At 43.6% G+C, this 27,769-nt stretch overlaps 2 protein-coding genes and 1 non-coding gene across 3 annotated transcripts; 2 read left to right on the top strand and 1 right to left on the bottom strand.

The window, feature by feature from the left end:
- The first annotated feature begins 263 nt into the window (after window positions 1–263).
- On the top strand, window positions 264–4,305 carry LOC116921100. Its single transcript, XR_006647158.1, has 3 exons — window positions 264–3,151; window positions 3,378–3,581; window positions 3,717–4,305. It is a non-coding gene; the product is annotated as an uncharacterized LOC116921100 (transcript).
- Window positions 4,306–5,146: 841 nt separating this feature from the next.
- On the bottom strand, window positions 5,147–9,633 carry LOC116921099 (sterol regulatory element-binding protein cleavage-activating protein). Its single transcript, XM_032927313.2, is given in 3 exon segments — window positions 5,147–6,181; window positions 6,183–9,418; window positions 9,499–9,633. Coding segments are annotated over 2 exon segments (3,939 nt in total). The 5' UTR covers window positions 9,291–9,418; window positions 9,499–9,633; the 3' UTR covers window positions 5,147–5,350.
- A 7,750-nt stretch (window positions 9,634–17,383) lies between these two features.
- On the top strand, window positions 17,384–25,554 carry LOC116921098. The gene is given in 9 exon segments (XM_032927312.2): window positions 17,384–18,064; window positions 20,431–20,711; window positions 20,853–20,947; window positions 21,797–22,029; window positions 22,327–22,413; window positions 22,520–22,601; window positions 22,604–22,770; window positions 23,261–23,428; window positions 23,639–25,554. Coding segments are annotated over 9 exon segments (2,928 nt in total). The 5' UTR covers window positions 17,384–17,968; the 3' UTR covers window positions 25,358–25,554.
- The last annotated feature ends 2,215 nt before the right edge of the window (window positions 25,555–27,769 follow it).

Here is a 27,769-nt window from a genome sequence, read left to right as displayed (position 1 = left end):
TTCTAAAAGTATAAGACGCAATACAAAAGCAAGAGAGTCACTCAAGCTTGTTCTGTGGGCTTCAAGAGTAAATGTTAAGAGAGTGGGTGTGCCTCTTGAGGCACTGCCCCCCAACAGGTAGTTCGAGTCGCAGGATTTTACGCTTGAAAAGGGGTATTTGTGTTGGCTGTGAGTGTTTTCTTCTTCGCCTTCCTCTTCTTCTTCTTCTTCTTCTTTCTTTTGCTATTTTCCTCTTTCTCTCTTTCTTTTTTCTCTTTAGAGAAAATTCTGAAGTCTCATTGACTCTTTCTCGCTCTATGCACAAAGCCTTTTGGGTTTTTCGAGTTTTATTTTCTATTCGTTTCTCAACTGGGGCCACAACAACAACAGCTCGGCGGCTCCTCCACCGGTGAACTCTTTGATTGGTATACTAACCTCTTGCGTGTATGGCTGCGTGTGTGGTTTATCCAAGTGGTAGATACTTCGTCGTCATCATATTGTAACGCAGTTTGATTGGTGACTGGGCAGCGTCGGTGAGGCTAGCGCATACACCGGCAGTGTCGCTCAGAATTCCGGGCTCTGGATCGAGCGCGTGTGTGTGTGTGTGTCTGTAACCACCCACCCGAGTTGACTAGTGTTTTTCTTTCGAGGAAGACGACTAGTTCCTGGTCGTTGGTGTCGACACCGTTTGTCCGTTTACAGTTGCCGTGTTTGTGCTCTCGAGTGTTCTCTTCGATTACTGGCGTCTTTTCTTTTCTTTCTTTTGGACTACGTGCGCCACTTCTAGCAGTTCGATCGCCACCGATCGATATCGATCTTCACCATCTTTGTCTTTTTGCTCCTCTGCTTTTCTTTTTTCTCCTTGTTGCCCTGTTTTTTTTTTCTTTCTTTCTTTTATTTATCTATTTTTGTTTTTGTTGGGTTCTTTTTTTTTTCTTTTAACCCTTTTTCTTTTCTGTCCTTTTCGCGAATTTTCTTTTATTTCGTGACGACGGCCAACCAAACAGCGAACACATCTGTGTCTGCGTGTGTGGGTGTGTGAGTGTGTACCGTGTAATTCCCGTTCCTTCAGTCTCGTCCCTCTTCTGTTGCGGGTTTGTGAGTGTTCCCTGTACTCTATCGACAACACGCGTTGGTGGGCAGACCAACAGTGAATAGCAGCAATCTAACCGAATCCATTTTTCTTAACGGATATTTAAAAAAAAGGCAACCTTGTTCAACGAAAAAGGAAAAAAAAAATAAAAAAAAAGAAGAAGAACTAAAGTAAATAATAAAAAAGGAAACAAATAAACGAGTAAAACAAGAAGCCCAAAGACGGGCCCACAAACAGTCAGCCCACGGACCAAAAGTGAGAGACGAGGAGAAAAAATACCGGTCACGTTCGTGGAGACGAACGTTGGCCCATTTCGATCAGAGGATGCCTTTCGGTGAAGTCATGTATCGCTGCAACGCGCATTATTGTTTCAGCAGCGTGTTCCGCAATCGCGTCGTCGGACTGGTCGTCACGCTGGCGCTCATGCAACTCTTTCTCTTCTCCTTCTACCTCAACGGCCTGCACAGTCAAGTGGTCGTCACGACCAATACGGGTAGCAGCAGCAACAGTCCCGTTTCGTCATCGGAGCAACAGGATGGACATTATCAGCCGTTAGAATTGGCTGCTGTCGTCCAACAGGCTGTTGGCCCGCGACACGCAGACAACCCTACAGTAGTAGTGGCAGGCGCCGGGAGCGCGGCTACGGTCGTGGGGGCTGACTTTAACCTTGGCCAACGGTCAGCGCCAGTAGGTCAAGAGGTGGATCGGCCAGACGAAGAAGTTCCTCAATCCGTCCATCAGCAAAGCCAAGGCCGCCATGGGAGACGTAGCTAAGAAAGCTCTTGATCACCTGATGACGAACAAAAAACCAGCCATGGATTTAATGGCCATGGCTGCCAAGAAGCTATCAGCCGACCCTAACGACCCAACGATGGCGAAACTTGGTCTTAATCTGTTGGCTAATGCTTTTAACAACATGAAAAACCAACGGGGACCAGCCCAGCTAAAGCCACAACAACAGCAACAGCAGCCAACGAATGAAGTGACGGGTCGCCAGCAACAAGCTGTCGCCAACAGTAATGAGCCAGCCTCGTCATCAGCCGTTAACGATGTCGAGGATCAATCCAAATCCCAAGTACGCCAATCTAGCGCAAATGGGATTACAAATGCTAACCAACGGTCTGGCCGATCCTTCGTCGATTGCAGCTAATAAGGGATCCAGTCCGGACATGCGCATGCTGGAAATGGCTTCTCAATTGATGTGGCAGAGCGCCAAACTATCGAAAGCCGGATTCGACCCTCAAATGGCCAAATCGGCCTTGGGTTTGCTTAAAGGCGCTGTGGCTAGTCAAAAACTCGATCCCAAGCTCATTCTCGGCCTGGCTACCAAGATGATGACAATGCAACAACAACTGCAACAGCAACAACAACCATCGTCTGTTTCCGGCGAAACTAATGGCGGTGGCTTCAACTTGTTGAGCCAATTGTTGTCCAACGGCCAGCTGGCGTCGGCGCTGCTCAACGCCGGAGCTGCTGCCGCTCAGCCGGCAGTTTCGGCCGACCAATCCAATGCGATTTATCGCAATTATGTCAAGGTGACCAGCAGAAAATTGCCGACGCTCAAATCGAAGATGTCGTCACCTTATTCCATCCCGTCTGGCAAAGTTGTCGTCGACATTGGATTTCAGTTCACGATGGAAGCGGTGGACACGTGCCGCTCCAACGCCACCTACCTGATTATGGCCATTTCATCGGCTGCGCACACTGAAGAACGACAGGCGGCTCGCGACACGTGGATCAAAGATTTGCATCAGCTGGTCGGCGGCAAAGTCGACGTTGTTTTCATAATTGGCCAAACGGCGAACGTCACTCTGCATCGGGCCATCGAAGAGGAGGCAACCACCCACCGGGACTTGATCCAGACCAACGTGCAAGAGCCAATAGAGAATGGCGTTTTCAAAACTTTGGCCGGGCTCGTCTGGATCGACCGCCACTGTCCGGAAATTGAGCAAATCCTCAAGATCGATGATGACGTCTACGTCAGCGCAGCAACAATGCTCAAGGCGATGGAGAAGGGCAAAGCGAGGCCCACCATTACCGGTAGCTTGATCGACAGCATGAATCCACACACGACATCAGGTTGGTTGTCTCGGTTATGGACGATTAATTAACAAATTTATTCGTTTAGCCTGGCCAAACCGCCATTTATCTCCAATAGAAGCCTTTCGTTATACGTTACGGAGGTTTATCTTATGAATGCTATCATATGCGTATTTAACCTAAATTTTATCTTTAGCTTAGACTGAGATGGCAAAACGTCTTGATAATTTGTGTATCTCATTTCACGATGCTTATGTCGTTGCAGACGAGAGACATAAAACGACGAAAAAAGCGTGGCCACTCAAAGAGTTCCCTCGTTTCGTTCTTGGTGGAGCTTACCTGATGGGCAGGCCAGCAGTGCCTCGTTTATTGGCCGCCGCTCAGGTGACCCTGTTCTACCACTCGAAGATGTCTACGTGACCGGGTTGTGCGCCGTCGGTGGCAAAGTGGAGCTTATTCCAAAAAAAAGGTACATCATTGACGTGTATGATTAAAGACTGTTCAGTTGTTTTTGTTTTGTTTTGTTTTGTTTTGTTTTAGATTTTGAAATTTTTCTAATTTGGTTCGCTTTTTGATTGAACTTTTTGATTGCGTCATTTTGCAGCCTGTTTGAAGAAGAAATTAGCGAAGAATTGGAGACTTGTACCTTTGAAGATTTCGCTTCGTGGCGCTCGACTGGGGCCGCTGACGTTAAACAGACGTGGAATTTTGCTCAAGCGATGAAGAGAAGCGGCGAAATTTGCATCACGACCAACAAGTGCGCCCGAACGTTCATGGGCATTTGCATCCCATCCTCGTCCTAATTCGCTCTCTACCGTCGTCTCTGTACATCGATCTTTTATCGTGATTTTCAAATCGGACTGGCTCCATTTAATCTCCGACCTATCGCAATCATTTGCAGTTATTTATTTATTTGCCGGCAGTTGAATATTATGGAATTTCACGTTTGGTGGATGACGTGTTGGTAATCTTGGCATGTAAAATATTATCTTTTTGAGCTACACTGTTGAACAACCTGGACAGATAAAACCGATTTGATCGAGAGCCCCAGCAATCACAAAAGGGAAAACTTATAAATCATCTCATAGAGGTTTCGCGGGTTGTTCGTCCTTTTTACTTGTATCCTTCTGTAATCATCAATGACTTCTGCAAAAATAATAAGACAAGTAATACAAACCATGTTTTTTTTATTATTATTGTAACATTCATCATAGCCCATATTCACAAACGTGTGGCATGGTTAAACAATTTTGTAATAAAATGAATGAAAGTCTTTGGTAGCAAGTTAAAGACGAGTTCTGGACCTTTTCTCGAAAGGAAATTGCGCAACAACACTCATTTGAAACATACTATTCTATTTGGTGACAATCCAACTGGTGTAGGGATGCAGATCTATTAAAAAAAAAAAAAACAACTTTGATTAGATATTTATTTTCAGGTGAGCTGCACTTACAGTACCACACAACTCGTGATTTGGTTGGTTTTCACCCAAACGCAGTAGGACGATTGGCTAATAGATGGCCTTGCAAACGAAAGCAAAAAAAAAAAAAGAAAATGCTGAGAGCCGTTCGCAGCAGTCAAAAGAGGGTTCACCGCTTGGTAAAAATCACAAATAATACCTGAAAACTAATGGTCTGAGTCCGAAGTCAAAGTATAGTAACAGGCAAACGCTACAGTAGTCTACCGTTGACAAAATACTACTCTATGCTCTCAACGATACCACGTTGCTCCTAAAATTTTAAGCTATATGGACGTAAAGATGTCCCCATCACTATTAACAACGATCGTAAAGGCCAAATGGCTTAAGAACGTTTCGAAATGATTTTACCGAATTCGAAATTAATGAAATTGACGTCGATGTAAAACCTGTACGATCCACATTTCCATGTACTGTACTACAGCAATTCAACTGCCATCTCATAGAGTTTCTGAAAATTCTGTTTCTACCACTTCTACTTAACCCCAGATCGATGAAAGGGGTAATTCGAAGTGTAACACATTCGAAAACGAGGGAAGGAAAGGGAAGAAAAAAAAAAAAAAAAAACTCAGTTTATTCAATCGGCAATGGTTTTGGTATGTGTTTGTCCGAAGAATTCAATAGCCTCTATGCCGTAATCTATACAGCCAAGATACAAATGTCACACTAGAGTAAAGAAATAATGTCTAAGACCACAAAAGAAGTTTTGAGAAACACAAAGACACACGCACAGAGAGACATATGCAAACTTCCACAATAATTTACTCAACTTTGTGGGTGGAAATCATGGGGAAAGAAACGATACGCAACTGAGTGCCATAGTCACAGATGACATTGTCTCTAACGACCATCACATTGCGAACGAAAGTACTCGAGTCGGCATCGCCGAGGCGAACTTCTCGAATCGATTCGCCCGTTCGGACGTCCCAGACGACCAGCGAACCTTGCCGACTGGTGACAAGTAACCGGTCGTTGAGCATAGCCAAACTACCGCACAGAGCAAGACGGGCCAACGAAAGAGAGTTGAGCAGATGACCCTGAAATCGCTCCCACACGCATAACTTATCATCGGCGCCCAGGCTGATCACGTACGAGGACGTGTAGGTCAGGACGGACACGCTACCGTCGTGAGCCTGCAAACTGTAGACGCAAGTGCCGCTGGACAAATCCCACATGCACAGCATTCCGTCTTGACTTCCCGTTCCGGACGCGCTGCAAGGGTACGCGCCGTCGATAAACATGGCGGTGATGGGTCCGCGGTGGCCGTGCAAACAGTACAGGGCCGTCAGTGTTTCCAGCCGCCAAACTTTCAGGCAATGATCTAATGAACCCGTCACTACGCGGCTGCCGTTGGCCGACGCGTCCAGGACTGAGATGGGCTGTTGATGAGCCCTGGCCCAGTTGAGCCGGACAAGACGAAAAACGGACGGAGAATGTCGACCTTCTGAATCGTATTCACCAACCCCGTGGAGGGAATGAACACGACGATCGACTTGTTCGACAGAACTGCCGAAATCCGCATGGAACTGGAACGATTCTAGGGTTCCATTCAGCCGGGCAGCCAGAAGATATTCGCCGCAAACTTTCAGCTTGAGCTACTCCGACGCCACCGCCATCATCGTAAAGGCAACGCAATCCCGAACTGTGGCTCCAAATTTCAATCCGTCCGTTGGCGCAGCCCAGCGCCACCTGTCCATCAAAGCATTGCATGCACCACACTGGTGACGGATAGTAAGACGTTTTGACGCTAGTCGGACTAGTCCTGTCCTTCCACGACAGGTCGTTGGGGCTAGCCGGAGGAGAATGAAAAGAGCCCGAAGATCTCAAAACAATCGGGTTCGAAAAGGTGGGACCGTTAAAAGCGGCCATCTCGTTGGTTGATGAGTACGTATCACGGCGCAGACCGTTCGGCGACGGCGGCGTTGACTGTTGATGTAGGGCGGCAAAATACGTGTTTCGATCGATTTGAGCTACCGCGTCGCCCGTTTGAATGTCCCAGATGTGCAGCTGGCCGGATAAGCATACGCTCGATACGACATCGCCATCGGTGGAAATGCATTCGATCGGCGAACGGTGACCGTCGAGAACGAGAGGCATCGACTCTGCTACTATTTGTGAGTAATATTCGCGAGACTCTTGCGTCAAACCGCCACCGGCATTGCCGGCCCAGCCCCAACCCAGCGACCAGAACGTCGAAGAGCTCCTCCATTCGGCGTAGTGACGGGAACATATGCAACGATACAGGACGACGGTGACGTAGGCGATGAAAACGACGCTGGGGATGGCCAATAAAGTGGTCAAGATGATTTGTATGGGCGACGACGGAACGTAGGGTGTCTTGCTGTCTTCGTCCGAGCCCCCGTTCCCGCCTGATCCACTATTGAGACCTCCGTCGTGATTGAGACCCGACGTGCCGAAATCACTGTCATCTCCGTCGAGGACATCGAGCGAATCGAGGGCTGATGCCAAAGATTTCCAGCGCGATCGCGACAGGTACTCGCCGTCCCTACTGTTGCGCACTTCCGACAGCCGTTCGGGATGGACCGGTATGGAAAGACGAATGGAAGGTAATATGGCTATGCATTTTCCGGCCAGAGAAATGTTGTAAATATCCAGCAAATCAGGCCAGTGACGATACGACAACCTCCTCCAAAGATCTACGTTCTTCGGGTGTTGCAACCGACTCTGCCAATCGATTTCTTCTTTGCCGGTGGAGGGCGACACAGTCGCATATTCAGACGCAGCGCGATGGGTTGCGGTTTCTTTCGTGACATCTGGTTCCCCTGATCGAACACAATTGGATCCGGCAGAGCACGAGACTTTGACACTGGGTTGCGGCGATTGCGCTGGAAGTTCAACCGGCGATGAATCGTTCGGTTGAACTGACCAGCCAGCCGTTTCACCCGTCAAATTCTCGATGGCCACGTACTTGTAGAAGAAGATACTCATCCAGATGACAACAGCCACCATAAAGGTACGCTGGAAGAAGCGCGTGCGGGCCCAGAAATGAACAATCTTTATCCTTCGTGGCACTCTGGCCATAGCTGATCGATTGTGCGTGTACGACGAAGGCGCTACGACGGCCGTTGGAGTGGCTTTGGACGAAATGGCAGCCGTGTGCCCTCGGGTGCGTAAGTGCGGGTGGACAGAATTAGCTATAAACGCACGTTCCGCTGAATTCGGAGTTTGGACGCTATGATTGGTGGCCAAGTACTGCTGGCCAGGTTGAAGCTGCCGCCGTTGGCGTTGGATTTCCGACAACTCTTTGCGCAATATGTCGATGGACAGGACGGTGGAGAAGAACAGCATTTGGAGGACGAAATCGGATAGGAGGGCGACGACGGCAAACAGACAGAATTCTTGGATTGCTGGAACAAAGGTGAAGAAGCCAACCGTCAAGATAGTGATTTCGGTCAAAAGATTTTTGGTTATATTCCAGCCTTCGCGACTAAGTCCCTGAGCCACACGGATCTTAACGTCCAAGTTGGCAGGCGTCGACACCACGGAGCGGGTCAACACCAAAATGTTCTCCAAGCCAACGATCACGACCAAATAGGGGAATACGTCTCGTCCTTGGAGCGTGAAACGCAATCCGAACCACGTGCAGAGACCGACAGACATGCCCAGTGATGCCACCACAGTGACGACGGCACTAAAAGCCATGCCGAACTTTGATTTCACCATTTCTATCTTGCGAACCGAAAAGTAAATGTAGAGGAACAGAACTAAGTAGACAAAGGTCAGCGGGATAAGCTCCAAGTAGTTGAACCTTTCTGGGTAGTAGATATGAACGACTGTGCGTCGAGATGGACTGGATTCTTGAGTACTAGAATGCAGTGGGAATTGATTGCGGAGCTTGAGTCGCAAGTCGGAGAGGAACGGTTCAGAGTGAGTTTTAAGTATGATGGTGACGGCATACGTTAGGACGCGGGATCGAGTCTTGACTGGGAATTTCTTCAATCCACTGTTTTTGAGCGAGACACCATAAAGTATGTCGGCCATGCTTGAACGCACTTCTACCACGGGGTTCTTGAAGGAAAAGATGGTGTCTAGGAACTGGGCGTCATTGCGGAAGGTATTCTCGTCTAGTTGCCACAAATTTGCAGGTGACAGGACCAGACAACTGAATTCCGGGAGAAGATGTTGAAAAGAACGAGCTCTAGGAGCTACGCTCTCAACGTAGAGGCAAACGTCTCGAAGAGTCAAGTTACTAGTACGTGAGTGGAAGCCCAGCAGACCTGAATGTATCTTGAAAACTTCCCCCAATGGACCTCTAAAAGCATCCATCAGGCCCAAGTCAGAGGTCCACGGGTTGACTGATGATCGTATTACAATCTGCTGAATGAAAAATGATGGCTGTTGAGTTCCCCATCTTGTTGGGTACTGAAGAGTTTCAAAATCTTGATCCGTAGAGATTCTTTTCTCAGGGAGTGGGATAGATATCTCCTCTGGTTCATTTCCAGGAAAAGGCAATGACAACAACGGGTGACATGACGTGAGAACAATAATAATCGCTACTACTATTGTACACCAGGGGTAGCTGGAGCAAAGGAGACCATGCTTGTAGTAGAGTAACGCTACCCTATCAGGTATGCTGAGGCCTTTAGTGCTAGAATGCAATCCTCTCCCATTAGCAAGTGCAGTCGGATCGACATCCTCGACGGCGGGGTGATGACCAATTTGTGGATCAATAAAGGCCATCTTTCAATAAAGTCCGTAAAATGTTAAAACAACGGTTGACGACGGTCGGTCCACTTATCTCACGACATTTCTCTATAATTTTGAGTAATGGTAATATTGTCAATGACCTCCGAGAGCTATTTATTTTCCTAAATATAAAAATTGGAATGAGAATGGCGCAATCTTTCACAACCGGTTAATAGCATTCAATACTAGTGATCGTATTTACCTGCCCAATATCCAAGAAAATGTAAAAGACTGGAGCATGTTGTCAACAGACGATCAATGTCACGGTTAATGCAGTGATACTAATGCAAAAGTGGTTCAACCAGGGAGGAAAAATGATTTTTGCTGGAAAGTGGAAACTGTGGAAACTGGAAAGAGGAAATTGGAAGAGCTGGAATAGTGGGATTTAAACAAAATTTAACTAAATATAATTTTATATTATGACATTCAAGGTTAAATGAAGCCCAGTGAAAAATAAAAAATAACTAAAACGATTGGACAGTGTGAAAGCAACAAACAGATTCAGGAGCTTGGAACGTGGAATGGAGCCCTCACCTTGTATCTTAACACTTTTTTCTGAATATTTCCCATATTTATGTAAATATTTTCAATCTAATTGTAACGGTATGAAAATTGTTTTCGTCAGAATTGATTCATACAGCGTTTGCATACATCATCTTGGACAATGAATACTGCAGAATGCAGTAATAATCTATTTAAATGCAAATGCAATATTTTGTATTTTCAAGCAGGATGGGATGATGGGTTTAATTAAAACACGATATATCCATCGAGTTGCGCCTAAAACCGCTAGATGGGTAGCAATCGCTGACTACTGAGCCAAGCGTGCAAAACGAAAAAAAAGAAATATAATAATGGTATAATTGGACATTTCATGAGTCATTCATAAAATTTACTGCAACATAATGTCTTACAAAAAGTACTGATCGCAAAAGGTCAACGCATTTGAATTTTGCATGTTTTATTCCTTAACAGACAAGTCGGTAATGGATGGCTTCGACTTAAATGGTCACCAAGTTGGCGGCCTATGTCGGATCATTATTATACCGTAACCTCTATTCGCAGTTTAACATAGCACTGCCTCATGTTTAGTTTAAACATTCTTTTCACAAGCGTTATCCTCATACTGCATGCGGTTTTTTCCCCGTCTATTTGACTTGTTAATATATTTAAGCGAAAACTCGTTAAATAAATCAGCCAAAACAAAAACCGAAGCTTTTCGAAATGACTGCTCTCCTGCGTGCTAGAATTGCGCCGCCTTTTAAACAGCTGGGTAATATCACTGAGTTCTACTATATGCCTGTGTCTACGAACCCTGAATACGAATTTCCCTGACGGTGTTGTACAGCTATATCCGGAAAGACCTGCACCGCCATCCTCATCGCCACAAGAGGAAAACGAAGAAGGCGAAAAAAGAAACGACTTGTAAAATTTCCTCGTTAATTTGAAACGCGGAATACACACAAGAAGGGCAAAACGAAAGTTCGGGCGTGGCGAAACATGCACCGAACACAGTTTTTATATTTGTGTTTTGTTTTTACTCGTATTTTTCGTTTTCTTAACGTATTGAAACGGCGTTCAAAGCTGCTGCGTGACAGATGTCCGAAGGCTGTTAACTAAGTCCGCTAGTCACATTGACTTGCAGTCTGCCCATGGCAAAAACACATTGAATAAACAAAACTCCTCGTTTTTCGGCACGACTAAAGTTAGCAAACAGTAAACAAGTAATAATTTCAACTCTAGTATCTGGCGGACTATCAATAGTATAGCTTGCGAGAGAAAGAAAAAAAAATGTACCGCGAGTGTTATCAACAAGAAATGAAATGAAACGATAGGCATTAACACCTTATGTTTCGTGCTACCAACAACACGCAAACTGTACACCACAGCAGTAGGCTATTCATCACAGGAATAGAACATACAGTAATGCGCACGATATGTGTGTAGGTAGTATATGCTTTGATCATTCCTCGCGCCAATTGCGTTTGTTCTTGGCATCCAAATTTTATCCGAACTTTTGCATCCAACTTTTGTAATGACGACTCATTTCCACAACCGGTGTTCAACTAAATATCAAATAAAAAAGACGTTTAAAAAAAGAAAGAAAAGGGAATGGCATCTTAAACGGGAATAAGTCAACACGTTAAATGTAGTCTATCAACACCGACTTGGAAAGTGGGTGTTTCCTTGTAGCTTGTTTAGATGGAAAATGGCCCTAACAGCGTGTGGAATGATTTCAGATGGGAGAGCATCAGATGGAACTTGTTTTCGCAGGAATCGCCGACGAAGAACTTGGACATTTAGTGCACCTATAGGGCATCGCTAACTGCTCACGAAAAACCTGTAGTATCAAGAGCAACAGCGTCGCAAAGTCGGTGAGTCAACGAGCCAACTATATACACAACAATTCAAGAAGAGAGAGATGAACCAAACAGATAACCGGCCACTTGATACAAGTGACTTAGGCGGTTCTAGACATTGAAATGTTGGTTTTAGATACAGTTACAACACGTTCCCGCGATTCTTGGGATATTTAGCTCTTGTGAAGATGCCAGGAAGCCAAAAATTAGAAATTAATTCAAAAAAATACCAGACTACTTCCCCCGAAAAAATGTTTAATGCTTTTTGGTGTGTGTGTTTATGTAAAGCACGCCATGATATTTATCTACGCCTACGGCAATTGTATATGCACATAGATAAATTACAAGAATATAAAAAAGAAAAACATAAATTTTATTTATTGCTCAATGTTGAGTAAAGAGTCTTTCAATCATCCGTCTCTCCCGTTTTCTTACAAGAGGCACTTTCTTTTTTCTTTTTTAAATGGTAGACAATAGCATCCGACTGACCCACTAACGAGAAGATGCGATTCACACAAGCCGCCGTCTCATCTCTGTTGTTGTTTTGAGTCTATGCGTTACACGTTTTTATATCGAGATGAAGCGGCGTAGCAATTTCAAGAAGTTGAGCCCTGCACGCTTATTTATTTGGCATAAGCGCTCAACATATATGATGCATACAAGTGGCTGCTCGTGATTGAGTGAATTGCGCCCCGTATACTGGATACATGCAGTCTGATCGTATGGAACACATGATGAGAGACGGACGAGAAAGCCTGCAGAGATGATGATGAGAATCATTCCAGCCGTACAAATGGTTGGCTGGGTCGGCTCTTCAACAGCGGGGGGGTTTCGACCGCCAACGGGATGGTTTTGTATATCCACTGTTTCTTTGGGTGACGCCGGATGATGCAGTCATCGGCTCGTGGCTGAATTTTACCTTTTATCACCAACAATCAAGTGTATAGCCAAGTTAGGCTAGGTGAGCCCCGAACTGTCAACTCGATCGTGTCATTATTACTAGACACTTGATTGCGTGGCTGAGCATCTAGCGCTGTGCGTGCCAGTGAAAGATTTGGCATTACGAAAAGGAAAGCTTGCGCTAATGGCTGTGTTTTTGCCTCGTGTAACCTTTAAAATTTGGGGGCAGTTTATTCGTGTACCTCTTGCAGCAACAAATTTAATGTATAGAATATATACTGTATATATATAGATATATACATATACAAACAGTGTGTGTGTGTGTGTTTACATCTAATATGTTAGCGGGTCTGGTCTAATTGTGATAGCGTGGAATGGAAGAGAAGACCGCCGTGTCTATTTGCTGGGTGCCACACTTTAGAAGGCTGGTTGCCTATTAGAAGACAATTTAGATGATTGCATCGTGCTAGCAGATGATTAAAATCCATCAGTCGAGTTTCTCGGCTCACTTGACTCTTGGCAAAAAAAAAAAAAAAGCCTAAAAGTTCGGCTGAGTCGAATTCGCCTGAAAAATGCTTGGTGGATGTGGAGACAGTGCGCACGCAAAGGTAATCGGGCGCGGATCGTCGAGAGCCGAGGCCAGTAGGTCATCGGGGTAAATAGGTCAAATCGCAGTTGACGAAACCGGTGTCTATATACATATCATTAACGAAAAAAAAAAAAACGTCTTACACACAAGACGACTACAAATAATGCAGTGTGTTGATGCCCTTTCGCGTTTAAAAAAAAAAAAAAAAGAGGGACGTAAACGTAAACGTAAACGAAATACAGAAATGACAATTGTAGCGGTAAGCGTAGTGTGTGCCAAACCACCAAAACAGGTCTGATTGGCTCATTGTCTAATCAAGAAGTCCAAAAAAGACAGCATGCACATACCTGTCGCGCTGTCGTTAGCTTATTCAATACAAACCGGTACAAAAGTGGAGAGAGACATTCAACTCGTTTTCATTTCCGCTCTTCTATATATTTGATACGGACGCCTTGTCTTCTAGTTAATTCTTGTTCTTTTTCCCCACCTCAAGATCCGCCGCTGTGCATGGCGTAACCGGGCTTTTTTTTCTATCGTTAAACGAGCAATAGTTTTGATATTCTATTAATTGAATATTTTTCTCCTTTCTTTTAACCGTTTTATCTTATTTTGTTGGTGATCGCGATATACGAGCGTCCCTTTTGCCTCCTTATTTCCTTTTTTATATCAAAACGTGGCTGTTTCATCGAACACGATGGCGTTAAGAAAGCTTTTGACTCGCTTTCGGCTCTCAATATTCACGGCGAAGTGCCAAGAACAAAAAGGGAGGAGGAACAACAAAGCATTTATTATTATTATTTTCATTTTTTATTTTTTTCCTTCTTTTTCTTTCAAAATTTCAACGTTTTGATCGATTAAAGAAAAGTCGTGTGCTGCACTGTCGGAGCTTTTGAATTAGGATTACTGGTTTTCAAACCGAAACAAATCTGGTTTATACGAAACTGGCGGCTATTGCCCATAGAAACGTAATATAATCATGAGATGCGTACATGAATTCTCTTTCTTTCTTTCCTTTTTTTTTTTGACTCGTCATCGAGGATTGACATTCAACCTGCTTGACAGCATTAAAAAATAAATGGAAGTCATTGTATCAAGCACTCTCGATAATAACGCAGCTTTGACTATATTTCATGATTTCCTGTTTCAATGACAAGGTTTCATATTTCTGTCGGTTGAATAGTCTGTACGCTTCCTGCACATTCGAAGAAGTTGAAAACTGCGTGATGGTTAGAAAGGGGTTTCGTCGGTTGCCAGTGGACTTGTTCTTGCGTGGGAATCAACAGGGATGTCGCTGTGTGTTTGTGATTGTCGGTTGTTACTCCCATCTATCGTTTCATCCCGTTTCCCTCACTCATTTTGCCAACATTGTCTGCATCCAATCATTTTTCAGTAGAAAGAAACGGTGCAAAACGCGGGTGTTTTATATTCTCATTTCGAATTCTTTGTCGCTCTTTACCTTGTGCTGTATATCAAATTCGTGGCGATAGCAACAAAGCCTGTCTCCCACATTCTGGCTACAGTTATTAGTTTCTATATCATATCTATTGATCTACGTCCGTATAGAGGTGCATTTTTATTTAAAAAAAAAGAAAATGGGATTTTCATTCGGCTAACTTGCGGTTTCTTATTGATTGCATCGCATGAGACGTGAGCCGGATGCATAACGGCAAAAGAGTTTTGATCGAAGGAAAAAGGGCCTGCTATAAATTATCAACGTCCTATTTCTATATACTAATACAAAAGCCCTTTAAACAAAACGAAAAAGAGAAAAGCTCAATAGAAGAATGTTCGTAGGAAAACAGAGTCACGAGAAGAGACATGGCACTTTAGAGCGACGAGTATAGACCCTATATATTGCATATTGTGTATAAATAGTCAATTCCGGCTGTACATACTGGGCTACGACACGCAGCATTCGGCGTTCCAAATCACGGCCGTTGAATCTCAGCAAGGGAAGAAAGAAGTTTCCAATTGATGGCGAAAATAACTGATGCCTTTCCTGCCGTTATATAGTGGCATTTCAAATATCGCTAGATAGCATTAACTGTCTTTGGATGCAAAAATAAAAAAATGCGCTCCGCAGGGAGAAAAAAAAGAAAAGCCAAGTTGAATATATAGCTGGGCAAGGTGCAATATATTTATATTTACTGTAGTGCACAATCTATATTCAGTATAGGCTAAACGCGCTGAAGGGCTTCATGGAGAAAGATACAGACAGCCTTCGGTGAATACATAAGATAAACCGCTTGATGGTTTTGATATATATACAGTACGATCTCTTCTCTTCTGTTCTCTTTCCTCCGAGATGGCTAATAATCTTTTTTTCTCTTTTTCTTCTTCTTTCACGGTTGCGTAATGGTATGTATAGTGGTTTCTATTACCCAAATTATTATTTATTTTTTTTAATCTTTTATTATTTTCTCTCTTTCCTTCTTTCTATGCCTCTTGCGTCGCTCTCCTCTTGCCAACCTTTTGACCCGTCTACGTATGTCGACATTAACGGCGTTTTCCGCTTCTAACGAGCGTCAGTGTTTTGTTTCTTTTTTCTCCTTTTTTTCTCTCTCTCTCTCTCTCTTTTCCCCTTTTACGGATATAACCCAACTACCGATTGTTTGCGTGATGTGGCTTATGCCTTGATAACGGTCGGGCGTTGAGGTGGTAGGCAGGTTGCCCTTCTTTTTAAAAGGAGTTCTTCCCACATTTGCCTATTGCCGTCAGCAACGGCAATAAGAAAAAAAAAATGATGTTTTTCACGAAAAAGGGAAAATGCAAATGAAAATGAGCCACGCTTTGGCTGTTGTGTTTTTATCTTTGCCTCCGTGCTGCGCGCCCACACACATGTCCTAGTCAGTGATATAAAAAGTCAGTATACAGTCTATAGTATAATTGTGTTCACGTCCTCGATGGCGTGCATCTTTCTTTCTTTTTTTTTTTTTTTTTTGAATTGCGCGCGCAACGGCGGGAAAAGTGCTGAAAACCCATTCGATTTGATTACTTTGACTATTGTGTAAGTACACATGTGCGTGCGAGGCGCTGTCTTAATGACGACGATGTCCCGCTTGTCTTGTTTCCAAACTTCTATATACAGACGGCCTTTACAGCTTAACTGTTCGCTAAATTGAGAGAAATGCTGAACAGACAACAGAAAGTTTGCCAAGGCAAAAACAAAAAAACAAAACAAAAAACAACAACGGAGAATAAGATTGAAGATAGAAAAATGAACCAAAGAAACAAAACAAAAAAAGAAAAGTCAAGAAGAAAAGCGAAGATGATGATGATGAAAAAATAAAAAATCACGACTTGTGTCGTTGAGCAGCTGTTGTGCCAGTAGCACCAGAACAACGGAAGAATAAAAAAGAAAAGAGAATCGAAAGCTTGAGCATCGTCGAAGTTTGGGCCGTCGAAAGCTTCCCAGGACTCTTGAGGGTGATAGAAGAAATAGAATCGTAATTTTGCCAAGTGTCCTCGATGCGTTTCGTTTTCCCACTCGGCCGTCAGCTCTTCTCCGGTTGTAACATTCGAGTTGCGATGGCAGTTGCACTTTTACCATCGTTATACCTTTCCCAACGTCGTATTTTTAGGATGGTCTGATGGCATCTACGAGAAAGGCTGTGATCTGGATCTTCAGTCGACTGTCAACTGCACGGAAGCGCGTCTAGCACGACAATCCCCGTATGCAAATGCAGCATAAGTTTTCCTATTATTTTATCGTTGTTCCAATCGACGGCTTTCCGTCGGGGAAATTGCTCCACGAAATATTTGGCTGCCTATTCTAAGCTCGCCAAATCACTTTTTCCCCTTTTTCTTTTCTTTTTTCAATTCCAACGTTGTTGCAGCGACCGTTGCTTCATTCTTCATTCCTCTCTGTCAGTCACCAGTTACGTAAAACACTGAAATTTTCGTACGAAATTTTCGAAAATTGATAAGATACATTTAAAAAAAATAAGTAAATAAAAAAGAAGAAGAAGAAGACGACGAAAAGAATTCCATCCACGTTGGATTGCAGTCAACGCTATATAGCTCGGGCTGCGCTGGAGCGCAACAGAAGTAAGCAACATTATGTTGTATACAGTATACGATAGAATTGGATGTTATTTGGCCCGAAGCCATCATCGAGTATGAGGAAGGTTGTTTACCGTGAAGCCAAAAAAAAAAAAAACAAAAAAATCCGTCAGCTATACAGCTCTGGTTAAGGTAGAAGAAACTGGTGTGCTGTTCTCCCCCATTCGCACCGAGATAGTTCGAGTTGCAGCACACACACACAGCCACCGCTCCAGCTTTACTAATTCTTTACTGCCGGACTATCGAGTCTGCTCCCGCCTCGCGTGTGTCGAGTATTATACTCTGCGTGACGGTGAATAACCTTCGCTCGCTCAGTCCGCCCAGCTCACATTCGTTTGACGTTGCTCGTCGAGTACACTCGCTTTTTTCTTTCCCTCCCTCCTTTTCTCTATTCTGGAATCTAACTACACGGCCACTGAAAATAAAAAATCCATCATTCGTCCAGACGTGGCGTCCGTTCACTTGTGTTTTGGTTTCGCGTGTTATTTTGTTCAACCGTCCGGGACATTGAGCGCTGTCCACATTGTTTTCATCTTCGTTTCGTATTCATCGCAATTACACGCTCGGCAGAAAGGAGGCGATACGAAAGGGCGAGAATCCGAAGAATTTCAAACGAGTTTGCCGTGTTTTGAGATTGCTGAAATCAAATTAGCTCTCCCAATCTGCCCATGAGGGCAGCTCGATTTGAATAAGGTGTGTTGCTAAAACTAAGCGTAGCACATGCACATTGAATACGCCAACACATCGACATCTTAACCGAGATGAAGTCTTTGAACGGCCAAACGGAGCGTGAGCCATCGCCGAGTGTTGAAACTTACTGGGTGGTGGATGTTTTTGGCCAAAACGACAAAGTCAAGGTGAGACCTGGTTTTACATCGGCATTTTTATCCGTTTTTGTTGTTGTTGTTGTTGTTATATGTGTACTAGTATTGTTATCGCTGGCGGGATGATACTGACTACGTCTGGTATCTGGTACGCCGCTCTGCATGGAGCTGGCATTAAGGAGCTGGTGCAGTGAAGCTGTGAAGCGTGATTCATACCAGCAAGCCTTCCTGCTGTTTCTCTATAAACTGTGACGAAGCCACATTGCGATGGACACGGTCTTAAAACAGAAACTCTTCTTCGTTTTTTTCTTTTCTTTTCTTTTTCTTTTTTTTTTCCTTTCTCTCTTCTGACTAATTTCTTATACTACGCTCAACTCTATGGTCGTTAGCGGTGGAAGCCTTTTTTTAGTTTCATTTTTTTTTCTAAGCGCATCCTTACGGGCCGTATACTGATGACAAAACAAGTCGGCTGGAACAATTTCTCTTCCGTTTTCTTTCTTTTTTCATCCATTCTTCCAAGCTTTATTTGTGCTCTATCGTGGCTTCTGCTGGCTCCGCAAACTTGAACGATCATAGACACTGATCATATTTGACAGAGACAACAATTTGAGGAGTTGACGATGCAGAGATATAGAGATGAAAAGAAAAAAAGGGTAGGGTGAAAGGGAGTGATGGGTTGTAATAGAAAATTTTAAGGGAAAATTTAGATATAAGAGAGGAAAAGGTGAAAGATGAGGAAACAGCGTTGCGCCAACCCACATGAGTTGCCAAGCATAAAGTTAAGTAGAAGAATATAGCTTCGTCGTATCCGCATTTCAACAAGTGCCGGATGAAAAATGCATTAAGCGCTCGTTTTGTGTGTGTGTGTGTGTGTTTTATTTTACATATAGTCGTTTCGCAAGAATGCAGCGGCGGGTTGTCCTCGGTAAGCGAATGTTTTAGATAGTAAGATCTCATTCATGGCTTGAAACTTTAGCCACCTGTTGCTGTCGTCAATTTCTCATCCCAAATCAGATTTAGGAGTTTAGCGAAATATTATTTCCTACTGACGAAGATCGATGGACACCAATGAAAGCTGTTCCCACGCAGATGGAAGGCTATGTGGTCATTTAAAAAAGAAAAAAGAAAAAAAGAAAAGTGAAAATGAAAAAGATAAAGATAAAAGAGAACGAAAAGATACTGAGCAGCTGCTCTATCCTGCAGGCCATTGAACCTTTTGATCCTATGTTTTGTTTATATGTTAATACCTGGACTAAATGCTTGAATCCGTACAGCCTTAAAAATTCAAATGCTCACCAAGGGAACCACCCGTAGTTTTTGGCAAAAAAAACAAAAAAACCCAAACAAATTGCGCCCAAGAAAATAATGCGAAGTGACCAATGACCTTGGCCAACGTTTTCCTTTTAGTCCCGAAGTCACAAACTGCGTGAAGTGTGATAAGTCGTTGATAAAGTCGGGAGGGCATCATACAGGCTAGCAAGAGCGCAGGAATCGGGACTAGCAGACCATAACAGATGGTCATTTCAGCTTCCTCCTGCGGGGAAATAGAAAACGATCAAATAATAAAACGAAAATCCAAAATGAAGAAGACGGGAGCACGAAGTAGAAAAAATAAAATGTAAAAAATAAAAACACGTATGCCTGCAAGGGGGAAGCAAAGACTACAGGGCCGTTCACCCTAGACTTGATGGAATGGCTGTACAGAAAAAAAAAAAAAAAAAAAATTGCCATCAGCTCCTGGAGTACATTTTTGTTGCTGTTGTTGCTGTTGTCTCTCTTCTTCTTTTTCCGTTGGCCATGTTATATACTCCTTCCTTCTCCGTGCGTGTAAATTTATATGTATGTCCAGAAGAGGTGGGGTGGGTTTGCAAGGATGCGAGGCGGTGCTTTCGGACAGTCACGCTCGTATTGCAGCGACTGGCCCATCTGGCTTGGCTAGTCGCCGGGTACAGAGTGCCGGCGGTTTTCGGCGTGATGATGATGATGAGGAAAAGAATAGAGGCAAATGACCGATTCTGTACGCACGGTGTGTTGCATGGGGGCGAGTCCAGAACACTTTCGCTCTCTGTTTGTCCTTCCCGCGAGGAAATCAAACTTTAATCAAGCCGCCGAGTCGTGGCGCATCAAGCAAAACAGCAGCAGTCGCACACAAACTCCACTGCACTTTCCCATCCGCTTTGATTGGCCTGTGCACAGGTGGACGCTGTTGCCCAAAGCCGAAAGACAGAAGCCCGTTATCCATATACTGAAATGATGAAACGAAATCGAGAGAAACCCAACGGAATGGCAAAAATTGCAATGAATAATTGAGGAAAAACGCAACAAGACTATCTTTGCTTCGAGTTTGATACCGGTATAGTTTTACTTATTGTTTTGCTTTCGCTTTTGGCGAATTGTAGAGAAAATCTCGCCGACCACCGACCTTGAATCCCGAGGATTACACCACTTTCCTGCGTAAGGTGCTCTCCACAACGAACGCCAATGGAGGCGTGGGCAGCGCTGTCGACAAATTATACGGCAAGGATTCACAGATGAGCGCCGAGATTCGGTCAAAACTTTCACACAGTGTCACCGTAACATCGGCCAGCGATCGTGACGGCCGTCCCAACAACAAGTTGGCTCCCGACGTATCGGATATCCTCAAAAAATTGCGTCTCGACCTGTTCTTTTCGTTTGCAAGGTAACGTTTTTTCAAACAGAGTTGGCTCGATCTTGTAGTCATCTTTGCGAGCGTCGCTGATGCAGTCGTACGTAGTCTTTGGACCTTCGTCCTCACTAACAGCGCTATGGTAACTCTGCAACAATTGATTTTGAATAATAGCTTCTGCAAGGAATTCGCGGGTGAAACTTGCGATGGCATCGCCCTCTTAATGGATTTGCTGCGCACCATTCAAATGGCTCAAGTGGAATTAAACGGTTAGTCAATTTCATATATACTGCAAATGTATTTTTTAAATTTATAGGCTTGTGCTTTGGTAATGACGTAAGCCATCTCCAATTCTCCATGTCAAATGCAAGTTGGAGGTTTCGTTATTGGCAAATTTCGTGCTCGAACGATTTGATGTGATGAAGGTAGTTTAGGTGCAAGGAGGGATGCGGGTATACATGGCCTAACAATAGACTAAGAATCTTCTTCGTTGACTTCCCGGTTCGAGGGTACAAATAACCGTACAGCAGTTCACACGATACACGTTTCGCCACGGACTGGTTTTCTTGATTAGGAGTACATTTTGAAGGAAAAAAAACAACGAAAAAAAAAAACTGGAATTTTGAGAATAAAAGAAAAATAAAATGGGGCGAAGAAGACAAACAGCAACTCAAGTTCAGGGAAGGTAGCAAAGTAACCTACTGAGTGACTGTTGACCAATTCAAAACTTTCTGGTCATTAGATTTTTCTGTTACTTCCGTCTAGCAGTCGGTTTAAATCCGCATGCTCCTTACACGCGGTTAACATGTTTGATCTAGCCGGATCTAGCAAGTTTAATGATCATTTCTTTCGGGGATAAACTGCAGTCGTGAAAAGCGATTGTCTTATTGTTCAGAATAGCATCTAGAAGTAACCCGTACTACAATGTCCAATTGTAAGTCAAGTGGGTTGACTTTTTAGCGTTGACTTGATAGTTGATAGTTATATCTCCTACAGGCTTACTGCCTACTCATTTTACGGGTTTCTATTGGGAACCGAAAGGTTTGCTTAGTTTTTTTTATTGATTTATTATTATATTTATATATAATATATATATATTTCTAAATGATTTTATCAAGGATCAAACAAAGAATTATCGAACGTCCGTGCTAACCGTCGATCGTTGATCCGGAACGCGTCGACCGATGAGTTGGAAGTACTACTTTCCCTGTACCAACTGTGCCTGGCCAATGGCCACGTCCCGGGCAAGGATCATGGGCTCTCTCGGTTGATGGCTCATAACGCTGGATTTTACGGCTTGGCGCTGGCCCTTGTCAGTAATCTGACCCGGACCCGCAGCCTCGCCTTACAGGTATAAATATCGAAAGTATCGCGTCTTTTCTCACCCACCATTTCGTCCTCCTTCTTTTTTCTTTATTCCACTTCCTTACCCTTTTTTTTTCCACCCACTTTTTTGTTGTTTCCCACTATCTCAGTCGTTTTGAGCTCACGACACGCCTTCGTCGTTGGCTGCGGTTACGACGAAAAACGACGCAACGTCACACGAAAAAAAAATAATAATAATAATAAATAATAATATATATGCCGCATTGATTTACAACGTAGGCTGTATTCTTTTGTGTTCATCTTTTTCTTGTTATTTCTCTAGCTGATGACGGCGCTTTGCAAAATGCCTGGCGGCCACTCGCGTGTGTCCGAGGCACTGACCACCTTGCGTTTGAACATGGGAGAATCGGTAAATTAAAATGAAACATAAATTGTAATCATAGGCAAACCTCAAAGAGGGGACACTATATAATTCATTATCTCTTCCTGGTGACCCAATGAAACAACAAATGAAGGTGCGACTCAAGCTCTTGAGCGGCATTGTGAATTCTACAGCCTCACGAGTGGAATCGCTGATCGCATCCAACGAGGACGGATTGACGGGGGTGGAGACGTTGCTTACAACACGGATACGGCCCTTCGTTTCCTGGTTGAAGCCATGGCTTTTCTCAACTCTTTCGTCCAGTCCGCCCCCGATTTGCGCAATCAAGTTGTCATACAATGGGAGGTGGAGGAAGCTGCACTCAATATCCACGCTCTCGCTCAGGTCAGTTTTAAAGGCAACATCTAGGACTCGTTTGTCCAGATCTTCGTTTTACTGAAAAACACGAATAAAAAATAATAAAAAAAAAAACAAAAGAAAAAAAAAAAGATAAAAATAACGGTAAGGTGGTCTAGTGAATCTGTTGCTAGATGTTGACATTATGCATCGTCACGTGTGATAAATCAAATTTGACAGTATCGCATTTCATGCAAGATGGAAGACCAGAAAGAGGTCAGAATCCTCCTAAACTTAGACAAACAACTTAGCTGACCAACATACGCCTTTGTTTTTAGTTTTCTAATTTTAACAACGCTTGAAATCGTTGCGTTAATCAGGCTGAGACGAAGATGCTAATACTGTGGTCTGTTCTGTTGAAAAGTATGGCTCCGTTAGTTGGTAAACACGTTTTCATCATTAAGTGTCACACTTAAACACTGCTAAAAACAAAACAAACAAAACCAAATCTAGTAATTAGGTTTTCTTGTTGTTACAGGTGGCCGATACAGTAAGGAGTCCGTTAGCCGCCCAGCTAAGGCAAGAGCTGTCCGCCTGGAGCGAAAATCAAATCAACATTGCTTTGCTATTAGATCGTCTCACTAATGTTACCAGCACAAACGAAGCCCTGCGCAAAGATCTTCTCAGCTTACGTTCTCGATTATTGGTATGTGTTAATTATTATTATTTCTAGAAACTGTACTAGACAGTGGTAATTGAGAACCCACCTGAAAAAGGAAAAAAAACAAAACAAAAATGAAGAATAACAAAGTGCTAACGAGATTGGATGCATGAAATCTGCATTAAAGTGTTACAGCCGGAAAAAATTAAAAAAAACAAAAACAAATAATAGTAACTCTAAATGTATATTCTACAGGCTCTGGAAAGTGAAAAGAAGAGGTTTAGCGAGTTCGAAAACGATATGAAGAAACGCTGTGCTGATTTGGAAACGGAGCTGACGACGTTACGCATTAATACCCCAGTAGCAAGCTTCTCGTCAATCGGTATTCAAGCGACCGATTTCAGGATGGAGGAGAAAATAACGAGTGAACGGTCACATTACGACTGGTACAACATAGGGGACTGTCACATGTCGTGCGACGACGAGGATTACGACATAGATGACGTGATTGAGGAATTAAACAACATCGTTAACAGCGCCGAATCCGACATGAACACGGAGAAGAATAGCAGCAATTGTGGCAGCACGTCGAAAGATTCGGGTTCTTTCACCGAGGAGCATCTGGTACCCAAATATCTGCCCCGTCCTCCTCCACGGCCAGAATCCAAAAAATCCTTGGCTGTGAGTCCGAATGCTGTGCACTTAGACGATTTAACAGGAGAAACTAGCGACTTTCCATTGGCAACGGTCATTAGCGCCACACCAGAGAGCACTCGAACCTCATCCGACTCGGACGCGGAGGCAGGTCCGACCGAGATCAGCCGAAAGAAAATCACGCAGAACTTCTTCCGGCAAAGTAAAGCCGATAACGAAGATGAGGGCGACGATGACAAAACATTTAACAGCAGCGTCTGCGAAAGCGATTGGAACAAGACGCAAATACTTCGAAGAAACATAAGAAAATCATTCGGATCTGTCGAAGGAAGCAACAGCAGGGAACTATCGATGGAGGACATGACCGAAGAAAAAATCAAGCCTGACATTCTACGCGCAATTCCGACCCGACTTTTCCATAAATCGTGGGACGTACTAGAAGCTCGTAGTCCTATGTACACGGATGATATGGTCATTCCCTCGTCTGCAAACATGAATGATGGGCCACATATGCCGACCACGCGAAGGCGACACGCCAGCGTCGACAACATCAACGCTTTACAGCGGGAAAGTCCAATTTTCATCCATCCAATGGTGCACCATCCCAACCTGAGAGATCGGGCAACAGAGGAAATGATGATGTTTGAACAGCATCAACAGCAACGTTTCCTAATGGGTCACAGCCCACTCTCTCAGCACATGTTTCGCCACCCGGATCACTTCCGCGATTCAACCATGTCGCCCGTTGACCCAGCAGCTCACTTGGGTGACCTGCAAGTTGGCGACGTGTTCTCTTTTCCGGGACAGTATTCAGGTCATTCCGGACGTGGAAGTTCACGCACTGAACACGGCAGTAGAAAAAGCAAGCGAAATCAAGACATTGACGGTTGCAACACCAGTAAACCTGGGAGCCGAAATTCATTTGCGTTTGCTAGTCTCATTCCTGGATTTATCAAATCGTCCTTTGGAAGTTCGCGAGACTCGTCGTCGAAATCCAGCCGGGAAGAGTGGGAAAATTTCCACACCGACAAGGTCCTAATGAAAGATTACAGGCAACACTTCCAACCGCACCAGTCGATATTACCTTCGGTGTTACGACATTCGAGCGAGTTGGACATGAGCCCTGCTGAGTTCTGGCCTCCTTCGTTTCAGGCCATGCCGTTTCGAAACATTCCGCAGCCACTCAGTGAAGCCGACCCTAGACGAAGCCAAAGAAATCGCTCTATTCGAGTGTCGTCGCCTGCTCAAATCGGACGTGGCATTCACAGCAACGCCAGCAGAATCGCAAAACTGATGGATCATCCTTCGGGTATGTATTGAAACATATTGAAACCGGATTTCAAGAAAATCGTGCACGTCTGTCCATCTACACCCCATCAATGGGCGGTTATGGATCATATTGAGAAGAAATGCTTTTTACAATTTCACACATTTATGCTTTGAAGTTTGAACGATACATCCGAGTGTCGGATTAATGAAGTTGTCGTAAATTCAATAAAGTAAAATTTTCCTGAAAACTACAAAAGAGTCGTCTCTTTCCTCACAAGCCGGCATGTAGGCTACTCTTTAAGAAATTTGTCGGGGTTTTTACCGAAAAATAACTCGGTAATCAACGTCCAGCCTTTTTGTCGGCATTTTTTTACCGACAATTTAAATCGGGAAAACAGTGATAATCCGTACAATTGTCGATTTACCTTTATTTTCCCAAAATTTGGGGGGTGCATCCACCCCCTTCATTCTCAAGGTCCAGACGTCTGGTTTCCCCCTTCTACCCCTACTGTATTCTTGTATTTTCAAGGTCTGTCTGTCTAAATGTGTGCAGACGTCTTTCATCATCATGCAATACTTTGTAATATCATAAACGGTTAAGACATTATTTTAATAGTTATTAGGGATCGGCCCCGACCCTAATCGGGGCGCATTTGCCAATCGGGTTTCGTAATTCGGGGCTCAGGGCGGGACGTTCGGGGCTCAGGGTGAAAATTTTGAACCCCGATCTCAATCGGGGTTGTATCGGGGGTGCCTAATCGGGGCTTCAACAGTTCAACCCCGATTGCAATTGCAATCAATCGATCGACGTAAAAACATAATCAATCGAGTCGAAATCGATTATTATGATGATTTCGGGGGAGTTCACCCTGGTTGCCCCGATAAAAACCCGACCCAAATTCATAGTATGAATTCAGGCGCCATTTTTGCAAATGGCGTCGGGGCAAGCGGGTTAACCTCGTTTTTTGCCCCACCCCGCCCTGGCTGACGAAATGGCACCCTGATTCAGCCCCGATTGCCTTTTCCCGGGACGAGGCGTTTAACCCGATTATGACTAATCGGGGCCGATCCCTAATTGTAATTGAATAACATTAACTTAAAAATTTTTATTTCTAATAATTTTATTTAATGCCAGCTATTAAATTTTTTTCGATAGTTTAAAACTATTATCTCTCTTCGACCTACTACTATAGAGCAGTAAAACATCCTACGTTGCACGTTCTCCACAAATGCGAAAATCTCATTTGTGTCCAAGTTAGGTCTCCTGCGGCTGCAGCGTCTTATGGAGAAACCAACTTCTTCATGTTAAAAAAAAAGTTTTCATAAATAGAATTAAGATTTTCCCCCTTTTCTTCCTAGCAGAGGGTACCCTATTCATTTTTTCATTTCCCAATTTTTTTTCTAGCCCTAGTTCTATCTGGTTTATTTTTATTTAGCTATTGTTTGTGAATGGTTTGTTGTTCATCCCCTTGTAGCAGACGAATTTCTGGCAGCAAACGAAATTCTTCGGCTAAAAGAGACGAGCAACTTACCTTTGCTGTTGTTCGATATCGACTAGCCAATAATAATCCAATGTCCAAAAACCAAATTTCAACGATGTACCTTTCTCGTTGTTATCCTCAATATTACCCTACAATAATAATTCCAACCAAATTTCAAACGATGTATATATTCCATTTATTCAATGTGCTAATACAATTTCGAATTTTTTCTGCTGTTCGATATCGAAATTCTCAATAGTACCCCAAAGTCAGACATCCAAGTTCAAACGATATATATATCCATATACAAATCAATGTTGGTACAATTTCAAATTTTGCTCTTTGTTCGATATCGAAATGCCAATAGTACCACAAAGTCAGAAACCCAAGTTTAAACGATATACAGTCATGCTTGCAAGTTTCTTTAGCAGGCAAATGGGTCTATATCCTTTCATTTTGTTTGGACGGAAGGGATACTATGGTGCCTACCATACCCTCGTTTTCTTTCCATTCTTCTCTTCCTCTACGTTTCAGTTAATTTTCCTACATTTAATGTTGCACCTTTTTCGCGGGTTGCAAAGAAGAGAAATAGGAATAGCATAAAGGGGGTACGGTAGGCACCAAAGTATCCCCTCCATCAAAAAGAAATAGAAGGATATAGACCGATTAGCCTGCTAAAGAAACTTCAAGCATGACTGTATAGATCTTATTGCAATTCAAAAGTACGCGACAAGCCAAAAGTCGTGCGGAGCTTACGCCGATGCGCACCACTGTGGCCTATAGCTGAACTAAAAATTGTTTTATGTGGACTATAACCATTCGTACGATGCTTTACCGTTAAGCAGACAGATCGCACTCATGGTCATGGAATCTGCAAGTTTGTTTTCATTTTAAAAAGTAAACTGTGATGTAGTTTCATAATGAGCGGCAGTCGAGTCACTCGAGTGTCATATAAACTATCGAATTAGCCAAAAGTTTACCT

This window comes from Daphnia magna, linkage group LG5, assembly GCF_020631705.1.
Source record: "Daphnia magna isolate NIES linkage group LG5, ASM2063170v1.1, whole genome shotgun sequence".
Taxonomy (NCBI): domain Eukaryota; kingdom Metazoa; phylum Arthropoda; class Branchiopoda; order Diplostraca; family Daphniidae; genus Daphnia; species Daphnia magna.
This window is presented reverse-complemented; position numbering and strand designations above follow the sequence as displayed.